The sequence below is a fragment of the Poecilia formosa genome, unplaced genomic scaffold (genome assembly GCF_000485575.1).
Source record: "Poecilia formosa unplaced genomic scaffold, Poecilia_formosa-5.1.2 Scaffold97, whole genome shotgun sequence".
NCBI lineage: Eukaryota > Metazoa > Chordata > Actinopteri > Cyprinodontiformes > Poeciliidae > Poecilia > Poecilia formosa.
In genome coordinates, this window is record NW_006800036.1 from 1,151,022 (window position 1) to 1,166,352 (window position 15,331).

A 15,331-nucleotide genomic window follows, 5' to 3' on the forward strand; every position below is an offset into this window, starting at 1 on the left:
TCCTGTCTGGGGAGAAAGGTGACAGGTCCAGAGCACCAATGGAAACATGGATCTGATCATGTCACATGGTGCAGAGGTGGTGCTTTGACAGCGAGAAGACTCTTGAAATCACACCACTGACAGAGGGGGAGGAGAGAGACTCGGTATCAACACTGTGATCCACAGAGAGAGAGATAGTGCATTTCTTTTTTTTTCTTTTTTTTTTAATCTAAAAGTTAACAAACCTGCTGCCGTGCAACAACCAGGTGGCCAATAGCTCTGCAGGAGGGGATCTCCTCAGTGGTTGAGCAAGAAAGTGGAACATCAAACATGGTTTTGATTGCAACAGCAAACTTGTACACCACCACCTCTTATGTCTTCATATTTTTGTTCCAGTGAGAAGTTTCAGCTTGTTTTAAAACAATTCCCAGGTTCAGATGCCATCGTTTGCAGATTTAAGGGACCTGAAAGTCGCATCTTTCAGAAACAGGAATAATGTCCAAGAAGGACTGGAGATCATCTACCTTTTTCCAAATTTGCTCTTTGGATCTCACCACCTTCGTCCTCAAATATTAGTTTAAGTTAAACCATCTTTCTTATTTGGCATTTTTCAAAGAAAAAGATTAAAAGATCCACTTAAATTGTTGGTTGCCAAGTTGCCCGTCACTGACACAACACTGTTTAACTCCTTTTTAATGCCTGAATTGTTTATGTCAGAGTCAAGACGGTTCAGATTGATATACGCAAATATGTTCTTTTACAAAAGGTCCGCTATCATACAGAAAATTAAAGCCCAAAGTCAAACTTTTAAATACTGAAAATCTGAAAAACTGTTCATCATCGCCTCTTCAAATGGATAAAAAACTTTTTAAAAGTAAGATGGAAAGAAATGAGTTTGCACACTGCTATTAATGTGCAATCAGCTAATGTCCTTTATTGCAATTAATAGAAATGTGACTCTATGAACATCGTGAAAAATTATATTTCTACAAAAGTTGCATTTCAATTTTAACAAGTCTTGACACCAGATTATTTTTACACAGGTAAATCAACATGTAAACAATGTTATTTTTTTTTATGTTTGCCCTGAAAGCTAACACCAATCAGAGACTGAACAGAAAGTGGTTGATCAATTCTAGTTTCTCTCTTTCTAAATGAAGATGAGTCTCATTCCAGCAATAAGTGTCAATTTCGCGAGGATTCACCACTGTGCTCTTCGTGATCCGATTTCCTTCCAGCATGAAATCTTTGATCCGCTGAGGACTCTTGTTTCTCAACACCTAATGGGTCAGAGCTTTGCTTCTGGACTGCTGCTTGAGTGAATCTGCAAGACAAAAGTTCCTTTAAACAAAGAGATTCAGATTTTTTTTTAAATTAAGTTACTAATCCCTAAAGAATGTGACACTTCAACACATATTTATCTTAAGAAAAAAAAAACAATAATACAGTTATAAGTAAGTCTTAAACAACTTATCCACAACTCTTAGTTAGATATGGTCTATAAACTTTGCATGTAGAAATAAAAATCTGAGGAGCGTACAATGAAGAGGTCCTCAAATATTTCACAAGAATAACATCTGGAGAAAGTATCAGCAGGACATGACACTAAATACAAAATATTATAAAACACCAAATCAGTCATGCAAATTTAAAAATGTTTGTGACCTTTTTAAACTTTCAAACATGTTCTACAGCAAAGCTGCGGTTTCCGTTCTATTTTTATGAGTTTTTTTTACAGCGAATTCTGGTCACAATCAAGCTGAGTATTTTATGTATTTTTAAAATAGTGTTGGACCAGAAGTAGCGATGCAACAAGAGAAATTAGGGAGGAACTGAACATCACTTTTATCATTGCCAAGAATGCATTTGTTTAGGAAATCCTTCCAAACTAACGCTGTGTCAAACATAGCTTGTAGTTCCTCAGATGTGCCAGTAGAGGGAGCCGTAAAACAAAGTTTTCTTCTTGCCTCTGCACCAAAACTCGAGGTCAGATGTTAAAGCTTGAAGTTTAAGTTTTGAGTCACTGCTTTGCCAAGATATGATTGTTTCCCAATACCGAGTCACTGAAAAAAACAATTAAGCTTGTCTCTTTACTACAAACAAATTGCCAGTACCCATTTCTAACATGTTTAGGTATGCGTAGGCATCTTACACCAACAGTAACGTAGGAAATATAATTAAATATTCTGGAATGCCAGACAGAAAGTGTTTGGAAACACACAGACTTTGTAGTTGCAACACTGATGTGTTGTTGTCTGAAGTGGTCACCATTTCTGCCAAGTTATCCTCAATAAGCACAGTGTTCACTGGTTTCCAGAGAAGCTAGCAAAACAGAATATCATTTGGCTGACAAACAGCACTGCTGCGGGCAGAAAAACCAAAATCACATGAAAGCCAAAAAAATAAAAAATAAATAAAAATGTGAGAAAGCATTCAGAAAGTAACTCCTGCTCCTTGTGCATTATGAATACTAGTAGCTTACACAACCACACCGGCTACCTACACCTTGTGAGTCACTGCAAATGTCAGTGGGTGGAGTTCCACTTTCACAAACTGGGAGAAGAAAGAGAGATAGCCAGGGGAAAAGCAAGACCAAGGTCTCCAAGGCTCTGGGTGTGGTGAGAGTTTACACTGGAGACATTCAGAAAGGAGAGCTGAGAGACAAAGGAAAACACACGTCAAGAAAAACTAAACAACTGCAAGAGGAATGATTGTTTTGGTATGAAGAAGATTTATCAGACATGAAAAGTCATTTGTGTCCATCAAAAACTTATAAGGGTGATAAAAACACTGCCACACACATTTAATCTAAAAGAATTAGAAGAAATATTTAAATTTTTAAAATATACAGTTCCTCAAAACAAAGGTGCCGAGGTCAGGGGTCACACCCCCGATTGCTGTATTGAGAAATAAAGGCCTCTGTACCTGGGCTGCCTGCTACACCAGTCAGGTTCCATCTTTTGATAAATTACAAACTGTAGATTATAAACCGTTCAAAATCTTTCCAATTATTATTTTTTTTTATTAAGGATCTCCATTATAAAATTGCTCCACTTTTGTAAGACATAGTTTTTCTGGGAAATTATATATAAAACAGATGCAAAGAAAAAAAACAACCTCCAGCTGTTTTTTTCCCCTGTTCTTTTTAAAGTTTGTTATTGCCCCTACTTTAACTTGCTTTCATGTTGTTTAATGCCATCAAAATTAACACATTCATATATTAACTTCTTAGCATAAACATTTGATATGGCATGGTATAAATTGTATTTATGTAGCAAATTTCCTGCATCAAGGCAGTTCAATGTGCTTTACATGAATTAGAAGGACATACAAACAAAACAATAAACCAAAGGAAAGAGCGAAAATAAAATAAAAAAATAAAAAAGTATAAAACTACAGGCTACTTATGTTTAATAAGAATAAGTAGCCTGTAATTTATAAACTGCTGGGGGTTTCTCTGGAAATGTAAACTACTTTTTGTTTTGAGAAAAATTGGGGTTTATGAAATTTGTCAATCCTGTGCTCCATTTTTTTAAATGTACATTTTACACAACGTCCCAGCTTCTTTGAAAGTGAGGCTGTACTAAATCATTGAAGATGTTACTATATTGTTAAGACAGTTCAATGTCTACCTATATGCCTGTGCTTTCACATGCACACAGTGTCCTTATCAAAAATAAAGGAAACCAGAAGCAACGAGAGGAAAAAACAAAACAAAACAAAAAAAAAAAACGAAGCTTTTATGGATCCATGATTCACTATTCTCGTTTTGATCTTAACGGTTCCATCTGAAACAGGAGCCAAAGCAGCAACATCTTAAATATACTATTAAATGAGAGAAAAGTAATGAGAATACATTTCATTATTATTTTTATTTCAACAACATTTCTGATCTTTTTATTGAAGTTTTGAAAAAATGAATAATGCAATAAAAGATGATTTTAATTTTCCTTTCAGGGTATTTTTTTTTTTATTTGTTTGTTTGTTTGTTTCTCAGTCTCAATTGGCCTGAAACGTCTCTCCACTGTCTATGTTATGGAAACGGATAACTGACATTTCCTTATATTTTGATTGCAAACTTTGTTGCTTCCATTATTTTTTTTAAAGGGACACCAACTTCCCAGTGGTCACCTCAGTGCCAAATGCCCAACAGCCACTCTAAATGCCACAAGCTCAGCCTTGTTTAACCAAGATTGCCTCTGCAGAAACGCAGCTGACCAGAGAGCAGCTCCACAACAGAGGCCATGACATCCCACTAAAGAGCTCTTGAACGAGAAAGACTCCATTAAATATACATGTACTTTCTTGTCGTGCAGGTAAGGAGCAAAAGACAGATCAAACCACATGATGCATTCACGTTGGTGTTATGTTCACTTGTGAGGGGAATTGTTTTAAGGACATAACCACACCTTCCTTCCTGATGAAGGTCAGTCCTGCGCTGAAGCCCCTGCGAGTGATGCGGCTGTCTGAGGTGAAATGAAGCACCATGATGCTGCTGAAGGAGAGGACCGGAGGGGGAATACTGCCGCCACACAGCACAGCTATGAAAACAAAACAATAATAATAAAAACGAAGCAAATAAACTAACGATCACTGCTCTTTTTCATTCTGCAATATTACAAAATCTTTTGTTCCAAAACTAAAAGAAGTAAGACGTGAGCTCTGCATTTTTGTTTCCAAGTATTTCCATGGACTGTGCAGTGCAAAGGTTTTAAGTCCGTCTCTAATTTCTTTATGCAGTACTTTGCTTCATAAACACCGGGTCATTTTTAAAGTGGTACACGTGCTTTCTTGAGTTTTTATTTTGAAATTCGAGCTTAGAGTTTAAAGTGATTCATATGTGAGACTAAAATGGCTTTAAAAAAAACAAACAAAAAAAAAAACGCTCCTTTGAGAACTCATGAAAAACTTTTGACATATTTTCAAAAGACCTGAAGAACCATTGACCAAAGTCATTGTTAAAGAGAAACTCCGTCAGCTTGGAAGCAAACAAGAAACTAGAAGGAAATAACGGGTGACTTTTTGCACAGAATAGAACAGAAAAAAAAAAGTTTTCATTGCTCTTGCGTAATATTCCACTTTTTCTGAAAAACTTAATTGTTGGGTTTTAACAGCTTTATGCTAATAAAACATAAACATAAGGTGAACATAAACATTTGAAAGAGATCCTACTGTATTTCAGTTTTTTTTTATCCTGTAATCAGATTTATTTTAATCCAATTCTTTAATCTTACCAATCTCTTTGTTTCCTTCAATGTCCCCCAGAACTGTCAGTGAATCATGCAAACATCTCTCCGACTCTTCCAGGTCAAAATCAGCAAACGTCAGCTGCAATCAAACGTTAGATTACAAGAGAATCTACATGCGAGGACCTTTAATTTTAAAGGCGTGTTTATTGAGGTTATTATTACCTTAACTAGATGTCCCGGAGGAGAGTAGATGACCCAGCGGAGCGCACAGTCATTACTGTAGGACTGTGGGTAATTTGGGGTGTAGAGTGAAATCTGATCCTCCACCAGAACAATAGTCCCACATGCTTATCGGCCAAATATGGTGGTGGGGGGATACACAACAGAGGTTAACGTGCGTTATTAACCTCAAGGGTGGCAATAAAATTAAACACATTTACAAGGAAAAAGTCTCATAGCTAAGTGTATTCGTCATCTTCACTGCCTCAAATAAAGTGGTAGATTGTTGTGTTTTTTGCTTATTATCACGTCATGGGAAGTCTGCTTGCATAATACGTTGCCATAGGAACCGCAGTTAACAGAGGAGAAGGTAAGACTGTACTCCACTTGTGCAAACACTTCTCTCCGTCTTTTCATTATATTTTGCTTCTTGTAATCTTTTTAAAATGGTCTTGAATGATAGTTATTTAGGATTTCCAAGGGCTTCTTTGTTTTTTTTTTCCTAATCTAATATTTAATATCAATAACTATTTAGTTGTTTTCCATCTGACTTTCTCAGTCTCCAGTCACTGAGTGAAATTTGCCCCAATCATATTTAGGATATCTGTTCAGTTTATTAAAGTTTGCAGATTGTTGTTTCTGAACAGCCTTCTCAAGGTCCCATTGCATTTAACTGGGAAGTTTGGACTTTGGTCTTTTGTTTTTTTTTTCACTCATTCTGTTGAAGATTTGCAGCTATGTTTGTGATAAGTGTCCTGTTGATCATCTACTTTGGGCCAAAAATCAGCTGTCAGGCAAATGGCCTGACATTTAGGCTCTTTAATTCTCAAGGTTAATAATACGCAGGGACTATGCAGTTTCCATGTCCATTTTAGACCGTCATCAAGAAGTTTGCACGAGTCCATCAAAAAGCAACAAATTGACCCCTGGTTACTCGTAATACCACGAGTAACCAGGGGGTGCAGTGTGGAGCTCTATGCATGCAATCAAGGAACGAAGAAGACAAAGGAAAAAATTGAAAAACGGACTGACTTCTGCCTCCACATGCCACAATGTGCTTAATGGCTACCTCTAGGCGTTTTTGTGCCACTCTTCTTATGTCTCTTTCTGACAATGTGTATTATCACAACTTCCTCTACTGCCTCCATGTTTGCTATTGTCCGAAACCGTTCTCCAGTCCAATGGCTACAAAACAACCCCAACAAATAATCAACACCACCACACCGTAATAGGAGTTAGGCTGTTATGCTCTGTAAGGTTTTCTCGAAACAAATATTTCAATTTTAGTCTTATTTTTGTAGAGCGTTATACAATAACACTGTTCCGGTGTTTCTAAGAGTTTGCAGCAGGTTTCTCACCTGGAGGAAAGGATCCCTTGATCCCACGGTACCTGACTGCAAAGCCACGCCCTGCTCTATTAATGTCAGAGGAGAAGAGCAGCACTGCATTCTGGGAATTCTGTAGAAGCACTCGAGCTGGTCGTAATTTACCGCAGAATATTGCTGTAAACAAAAACGCAGGACACAAAATCAAATGGAGTTTCATTCTATGTTGAAATTGTTTCACCTGTTTGTTTGTGTTTTTAATTATTGAGAATAAATGGTTCCTCAAATAAAAGCAGAGAAGTAAGTCTAAGCACTAGGACTAACTAATAAGTTATTGTGCCACATTCAATATTGCTTTCCAGCCAGACTTAATATCACCTTACAGCTACAGATGGTAAAAGTTTTAAATTAAATGACCCAGTCGATCATTTCATACTAACTGGTAGACTGAGATAGGATGGGACTCTAGTTCTGCGCTAAACTGGCTCAGGTCTCATTTGGCACACACAAACTTGTACTATCATTTTGGTCAAAAGAATAGGAAAAGAATTTATTCTGAAAATACTGAATGATTTCCTCCTATATGCATTTCTGAGTACCTTGTCTTGAATGAAGCGTGTCATAAGATACCTGCTTACCAAGAGGTCTCAGGACCAGAATGGAACAAAATGGGAGCGATTAGGTGTTACGCTCCCCACCTGTTTAACAAATTCCCCGAAAACCTAAGATGTGAAGAAACTGTTGGTTCCTTTTGGACTGAGGTCATTTTTGCTGGCTGCAGCGTTTAAATATTTGTTTCTTTCTATGCAGTGCTTTTAAGTGTGTGACATTTTGAGCAAAACCTAAAAAGGTTATTGCTATTTTTCGTTTAGCCTTTAATACAGTAACAGGACTCACCAACAGGCCTGTTCTTTGATCCTGAAACTGTGAGTCGGTCGAACTGACAATACGAGCTATTTTCCACGTCAAAATGATCAAACTCTAGCAGAATGCTGTGACCTGGATGAGCCTTGATGCTCCACAAACACAACCTGCAGAAGGAAACACAAGATATTTCATTTTGCTGTTGACTGATTCATTTATCTTTCCCATATCTTGACACCAGTTTCTGACAACAGTTTGCAGCTGTCGCTTCAGTGTGACAACTATTAGCGTTCACGCTTAAGCGTGAAGCTTCTGAAAGGTTTAACTCACTGGTTGTTGTCGTAGTAGGTGTCAGGGAAAGCGGGGTTCCTGATCAACCCTTCACTGTCCGATACCGGGCCATCTGTCACACTACACAGTCCTGATATACACACACCGACAAGATCAGTAGATGTTGTAAAATAAGCATGAATAAAAATTGGAGTGATGAGAGAAAAAGTCACCTGAAGTTGATAGTTGTTGCTGCTCAGCTAAAGCAAAACACAAAGAAGAAAATGGTATGAAAAGAGAAGCTTTGATTTGACTCCATCATATCACTGCCATCTTTGGCCTACCCTCCCTCATCTTCTGCTTGATCCAGGGCAGCAGCAGCTTGACGTCAGTGAAAATTCCCGGAGATCCTTTCTTTGACGGATGCCGGTTGCTTTTCATTCCCCAGCTGCGACCGCATCCTTGGCCCCAGGAAGTTATTCCCAGCACGATCCAGCGGTCGCTTCCGGCCCCTGCCTGACATACCAGAGGGCCACCAGAGTCTCCCTTGGGGGAAATATCAAGTAGGAAGAGGAGGGAAGACATTCGGAATGAGACAATTGATTCACACTGCTCTGGCATGTGATGAATGTTGAACAGATGCTCAGATGTTAGAAGCAGAATGAACCACTTCTACCTGGCAGGCGTCTCTGCCTCCTCCCTCAGCTCCAGCACACAGAATCGTCATGGCTGGATTGAGGAACTTTTGTTTCTGTTTTGGAAATGAGCTTTTGATCATCAGTTGGACATATTTACACTTGGCTTGATCCACCAAACCCAGGTGGACTTCTCTCAGGACTGCAGGAATGTGTCCTCCTTCAAAACAGAAGAAGATATTTAGCAGAAAAACAAGCTACAGATGGCTCTTAAAGCATTTGTTACACAATATCTTGCAATGAAGCATTCAAACTCCTTGAACTTTTTCCACATTTTTGTCACATAGCAACCACATATTTCAATGCAATGTAGCGTTTGATTGTAAAGTGGAATGAATACAAAACACAACTTCCAAATTGATTAAAAAAATAAAAAGTCTGAATCTAATAAGCCCCGTTTACTTTGATAAACCTAGATAAAAGCCTGGGCAACAAATCAGTACAACTGACAATCTGCAGAGAGACTTGATAATTGCTTTTCACCAACGCTCTCAATCCAATCCAAATGAATCTCAAAATTTCAAAATTCAAATTATAGATTTGCAAAGCCGATAAAGATATTGTGCCAAAAGACCTGAAGACTTGTGTTTGTGTAAAGCAATGACTCAGAGGAGCAAAATGCACGTATGCACAGAAAGCCTTTATAGATTAGTCAGCTAATTTTGTAGCCATGTATCATTTTCATTCCACTTTACAAATATGCTCTGTTTTGCATCTGTCTATTTTATAAAATCTCTTCTACAAGCACAATAAAATAAAACAAAATAAAATAAAATAAAATGTCCATGGAGTTCAACAAAGCACTGTAAGAGAAAAATAAAAAAATAAAAATACAGACTTTCCCATGTCTTTCCCCAACCAGCAACAACACATTTAGTCGATGGCGGGATTTTGAAATCAGGCAGAGGCAGACATATTGGCCTGACACGAGCTCCTGTTAAACACAGTCACATGTCAGCAGCAAACAAAGAGGCCACCGGCAAAGTTATTTAAAGTATGCGACTCAAAAGAACGAAAACCTGCCCATTGCGACGTGACGATCCAGCTCCACCAGAGCTATGTCATAATTCATTGGACACGCGTGGTTGTAGTTCTCATGGATTAACAGAGACTTGACTGTGAAGACTTGCTCATCTTTGTCTTCTACTCGCAGGTCAAACTCTCCCACCAGAACCGTCACACTACTCAGAAAGACACTAGGCAGAAAAAAAACAACAAAAAAAACAACAACAACTAATCCTTTCTGTTGCATGTTTGTGTCATGTCGCATGGGACTGATCACAGGTACCACTGGATCTTGGTACTTTGATAAGGATGGGAAGCAGTGTGCTGCAGTCAGTATCCAGCGGTCAGTCAGAATGGCCCCTCCACAGAAATGAGAGCCTTTATTCTGTATCGATACCTTAATATAAAACACACACACACACACACACACACACACACACACACACACACACACTAAAACATTTGCTACAACATTTTTACATTAAAATGACTTGAAATAAATCAGTTAAAACTGGGATCGTCTGGATGCACCTCGATTTTCTGTGCATGTTTAGGGTGAGCACAAATCACAGACCTGTGAAATTGTTTCTGGCATTGCTAAACAACCACTTTATCATGTTGACTATTAATAATCATTATTACAGCAATGTTCTCCTACTGAATGCATCCACTACAATAAATGTTCACCCAAATGGTTCCTAAATGGATTAAATCAATCAAGACACCATAAACGATCCCACAACAGCTTGGGGAATTTGTCAATAAAGTTACAAACCAATTCTTTTCTTACTTCCTATTGCAGCTAGTTGTGCTACGAGGCCAATTCTAACTTGTACAGAAACAGTAACCACACAGAGATTTGGTTCTGTTTTCCTTCTTTTGCAGTGTTACATTTTTAAAAAGAAATATATAATACCAATTAGATTATTTGATTACGTTTGAGAGATTTTAGAGAAAAAAACATTTTGTTACTTATCAGAGAATGATTAAGACAAATCTCTTAGGAAAATATTTAGCTGTAAACACCTTCTAGAAAACCTAAAGTTAAACAACTGACCAGCCACGGGTGGGATCCATATGTAGCTTGGGTTCCTCCGACTACCCTCAGGAATCGACGCTTTGGGTTCACCGCCGGAGTAGAGCCACATTTTTGATCTGCAGAGAAAAAGGAGACATGCAGTTCTGCATTTGCATCTCTCAGTTTGGATCGAATTGTAAAACTCGCCTTTCTGAACAGCCTGGATGCCAGAGTTCATCCAAAAACAGACGAACAGCAGAGCAGGGGTGGTCCTCATCATCGACACAGATGTGCAGAATCGGTTTGTGGAGCTTCGTTACCGGGCTGGTAAATGGCGGCGCTGGTTGTGATTGGTGAGCCCAAAGCTGCAGAGATGGGATTTTGGACTCCCAAAGTTGGTTGTGTTTTGTTAAAAGGAGAGCAGGACCGCTGTTGTTAAAAGGAGGAACAAACAGACATGAAGAGAGGATCAAGTTGTTGTAGTCAAATCAGTTTTCATCCAATAAAATTTTCCTTATTCTGAGTTTGTCCTGGTAGATATATCTAAAGATAATGTATAAACACCTCACACACTGAAGATATTGTTGAAAACATAGTAAATAAAAAAAATTACCAGGACAAAATGTAGTTTTTAAAAATAAAATCACACGACACATTCTCATGAATTATTTGGAAATGTGTCAGGGCTTAAATTGGTAAAATACAAGACACCTTCACGTATTTCATTAATCAGGCCGAAACGGTAAAATCAAAGAGAAATCTCTGTCTCCAAGAAGCTCCTGCTCGTTCTGGCACTCTTCCTGCAGGAAATCACTATGTTTCTCCATGGATCTTTCAACAACCTGAGAAGTAATTCCTATGATGATCTCAGCAGATGCTCAGTTCCACCAGGTGTCTGCTAATTGCTGCTGCCACTAGTTTGAAGGAGCTCAGTGAGGGAGTGGTAGGGGAGGGAGGAGTGCTCTTTAAGGAGGAAGCTCAGTTTGGAGAGTCCTAAACCAAGGAGGAGATGCATGAACAAAAAAAGTGCCACTCTGTGAGAGCGAGCGCTTCGACACAAATGGTTGTCATGGTAGATTATAGGATTTCTCAAACATGCATAAAAGAATCAAAGTGACATTCGGAATATTTTTCGACGAAGGAATAAGGAATTACATCATGTTCATGACGAAGAACATGATGTAAAGCTCAAAAGGTCGATTTTACATATTAGCGTCCCTGTAAAGAGAAACAAGCGAGCATCAGCTGAAGCAAGAACCTTGTACTGTGCTAACTGTGCTAATCGCTAATAGCAACAGTTATCGTTTATAAACATCACCACCTAATGTTCTTGACCTACTTATCAAACTTCAGGAACTTGTAGGTAAGATTTTCCACAGCTTGTTAACTATATCATTCAATAGCTTAATAACAATGTAGATCTGTACATGAAAAAATAAAAATAAAAAAAATAAATGTTTAAGGCAAATATTTAAAGTTAGATGTTCTGATCGGCATTCAAAAATATCTGAAGGAGAGAATCGCTATATTATTGTACAGGGCATGTTGGAACAGGGACACGTCAAACAGGCAGGACACTGACACTCAAGGACTGACTGGAACTGGACACTGCTATCAAAGGTCATAAAACAGGTTGTTTTTTCCTGGTACCTTTGGTTGTCTCTGGTTTACAGCAGTTCCTGTCTAGCTTATTAAGCCTGACCTTTGAGGCAAGGATTTACGAGTGAGTACTGAAAACTGAGACCACACCACACTTAACCTACTGCTAGGTTGGAAAAAAACAAACAAAGAGACATATTACAAACTCATCACAAAAAGCTGAAATCTTACCTGCAGCCCAAAAGGAAGCATCAAATCCTTTGAGAAATGTCTTCGTAGTAAGTGTCGAAAAGAGCAAGCCTCTTGTCTTCTTGTCCAGTTAAACAGAAAAAAAAAATGTGGGAGAAGTTGGGAGGAGAAATAAAGATAAATACCCGCTATTCTGTTTCTGTTTTTTTTTTTTTTTTTTTTTACTGCAACAAAAATGACTGTACTTCATATTCTGTTACAGCTCTCTGGCTTTCCACCTTCATTCCAAAGTTCTTTACATAAAAGTAAACAAAGTGTTGTTGCATTTTGAAACTACATTAGGCACTCAAAGACGTAACTTTTTCTTAAAAAAAACAACAAAAAACAAATAAATAAAAAAAAAAGCTTTATAAGAACTGCTTATAAAGTTGTAGTGTTAACTTTACAATACAACCTGCACACTGACGAGCAGTTGCACCTTTCTGTTAACAATCACAGTACTACTTAATTGATGTCGAGTTTGAGATATTGTTCCAAACGATTCTCCACAGCATTATCCCTGAACTCTCTGGTGGATTCTTGTCTTTATGGTGCGATACTTGACACTTGATTTCATTTAAAGGTTCTACAATTAAAGGGATAAATACAAAAGAACACAATCCTGTGGTGCATCATGTTCCTTCCACGTCCTATGCACAACTATGTCTACACTATGTCGCATAAAATCCCGTTAAAATCAACGGTTTTGATTGCAACAAGAAAATACGAACGTTTCAAAATAGTTCTCAAGGTTGTAGCATCTTTAAAGAGTAGAGTTATTACTTTTAGTCAATTTAGTTTCTGCTCTAATAATACCATTATGGAGGGTTCAACTAAGCAAAGAACAAGCAGCCGACTAGCTCATTGTTTTGCAAGAAAATTTACGTAATTGGCTCCTTTATCACTGAAAAGCCTACACATTTAAATTCAGTGGATGCATAAAAAAAACAGCACAAAGATCTAGTCAGAGATTATTCTGTTGCCTTCTTTGCCTCTATGATTTCACTTTAAGCCCTCCAAGCCCCCTGGTTCCTGTTTATGCTGCCCAGTGGCGCAGACCTCACTAGGTGTGCATGGTTAGATGTGACTCACTGCTTGGCATGGTTGCTGGGCCACAGTTGTCAGGGATTTGTTGCCAAGCTTTGCTGGAAGGAGAAACAACTGCTGATTATTTGCCACACGAGATCTTTTGCTCCACAGAAGCACTGCTCGTCATATTTTTACGGTGTTCGTATGAAGTTTCTTTTTTCATCCTGGAGGGACAATACGCGTCTTCCATATAACAAGTCTGGCTACTTTTTTTTTATTTATTATTAATCATTTGTGTTCAGTTTTATTCTTAAGTATCAGATTTTTTGTTTTGTTTTATTGCTCTTCTGTGTTAAAAACGTATCAAAATCTGAGATATTCACATTTCACAGATATTCAAGGTTGCAAAGCCCCTTTACAGGCCTTTTAACAAGTGGTAAGAATAAATATGGATCTTCTCAAATCCAGGGTTTTAAATATCAGAATACGATAAAAGTCATCTGATTTTATTAAGTCAACAAAAGTTAATGCAAGTTAAATTTAATAGTTAATTAGACACGCTGGAGGGACCATGTCTCTCGGCTGGCCTGGGAACGCAAGGAGGAGCTGGAAGAAGTGGCTGGGGAGAGGGAAGTTTGGGCCTCCCTTCTGAAGCTGCTGCCCACGCGACCCGACCCCGGATAAGCGGCAGAAAATGGACGGATGGATGAATTTGAGTACCTACCTTAACAGTAGGGGGGCATCTCATGAGAATTACCCCAGTATTGTACAATACTCACAAGTCCCTCAGATGCTTTAGCATGTTGATCAGAGAACAGAAAGACTGGAAAAGTACATCTGGCTTGAAAACATTTTAGCAGATAAAAGTTTTTGATAAGACCTATGTGGCTCTTTGTCCAGGGTGCCATCACCCAAGGGGTTGTCAGTGGTAATAAAACATAACCCCCCCAACCCCAAAAAAAACCTTTCCATTTGGGGCGTCCATTCAAAGGGAAGCAGCAACTTCTTGTGCCTTGCATGATGGTTGTGCCCCGTTTTATTGTTCTTTTTAGAATATGTCATCCCTGGTTTAAAATCCAAAATACTCAAATTATTGTTGTGTCAATATATGCAGTTACTTTTTGTAAAGAACAAATCCAGAGCCTGAAGGGAAGAAGAATACACGGAATGAATGAAGGCTACAAGTAGCCAGCAAAGAAAGGACAAAGAAGGAAAAGTAACATTTAAGATGAGTGTAATCTGAAAATGCACCATTTTCCATACAGTTTTCTTGATCCATACTTATCTATATGTGGAAAGCCACAACCTGATAGAAAACCAATTCATAACACGTTCAGATAAGTACGAAACAACTCAGGCATTTTAAGAGAATCTCTAAAATGTAGAAGTACTCCATAACCAATAGCCAGGCTCCACTCGCATCATGTCACCCATCCTTATAGATGGCTAGTCCATTAAAACAATTAGTGAAGAAGAGTAAAAAAAATAAATCTGTAAAGGCAAATAAATCAAGAGAGGGCATTTAATCAAATAGATATTTATAGCAAATCATGAGTTTAGTCATCCAAAATGAGGGCAGGCCAACCCTCCGTCCATTCATGGCGTCGGGTTTAATCCTGAAAGGCAGCATTAAGTCTTAATGGAGCTGTTCAATATGCCACTTTAATCTGCCTTCCAGATACAGTGCAGGATGAGGAGGACAGATCTGTTATGCACCACAGGAAACAGGTCAGCTGGACAAATTGAGACTAATGGTTCATCTATCCCATTGTCAATCATGCTGGTCTCATCTACAGAAGCACAAACCTGTGGAACAAAAAGTCAATTAAACACATTTTATTGACCAAAGGGCATGGCTGAGAAGAATTTTACACTGAATAAAACAAACGTAAGCAACATCACTTAATGCAA

At 38.2% G+C, this 15,331-nt stretch overlaps 1 protein-coding gene across 5 annotated transcripts; it reads right to left on the reverse strand.

Annotated features, from left to right (window-relative positions):
- Nucleotides 1-887: 887 nt before the first annotated feature.
- On the reverse strand, nucleotides 888-12,550 carry LOC103142521 (ovochymase-2). 5 transcript variants are annotated; one of them, XM_016674545.1, is made up of 16 exons: nucleotides 12,395-12,549; nucleotides 10,772-10,929; nucleotides 10,604-10,701; nucleotides 9,846-9,943; nucleotides 9,565-9,737; nucleotides 9,380-9,475; nucleotides 8,523-8,701; nucleotides 8,191-8,392; nucleotides 8,080-8,106; nucleotides 7,907-7,997; nucleotides 7,610-7,743; nucleotides 6,746-6,889; nucleotides 5,391-5,515; nucleotides 5,214-5,307; nucleotides 4,389-4,520; nucleotides 1,352-2,633 (listed from the first exon to the last, which is right to left on the reverse strand). In XM_016674545.1, the coding sequence occupies exons 2-16, from the start codon at nucleotides 10,842-10,844 to the stop codon at nucleotides 2,479-2,481; spliced, it is 1,821 nt and encodes a 606-aa protein (XP_016530031.1). In that variant the 5' UTR covers nucleotides 10,845-10,929; nucleotides 12,395-12,549; the 3' UTR covers nucleotides 1,352-2,478. The 5 variants fall into 5 exon arrangements, with proteins under 5 accessions (XP_016530030.1, XP_016530032.1, XP_016530031.1 ...); XM_016674544.1 differs by lacking the exon at nucleotides 1,352-2,633 and adding an exon at nucleotides 888-1,320 and having other exon boundaries at nucleotides 9,565-9,943; nucleotides 12,395-12,548; XM_016674546.1 differs by lacking the exon at nucleotides 1,352-2,633 and adding an exon at nucleotides 888-1,303 and having other exon boundaries at nucleotides 9,565-9,943; nucleotides 12,395-12,545.
- Nucleotides 12,551-15,331: the final 2,781 nt, after the last annotated feature.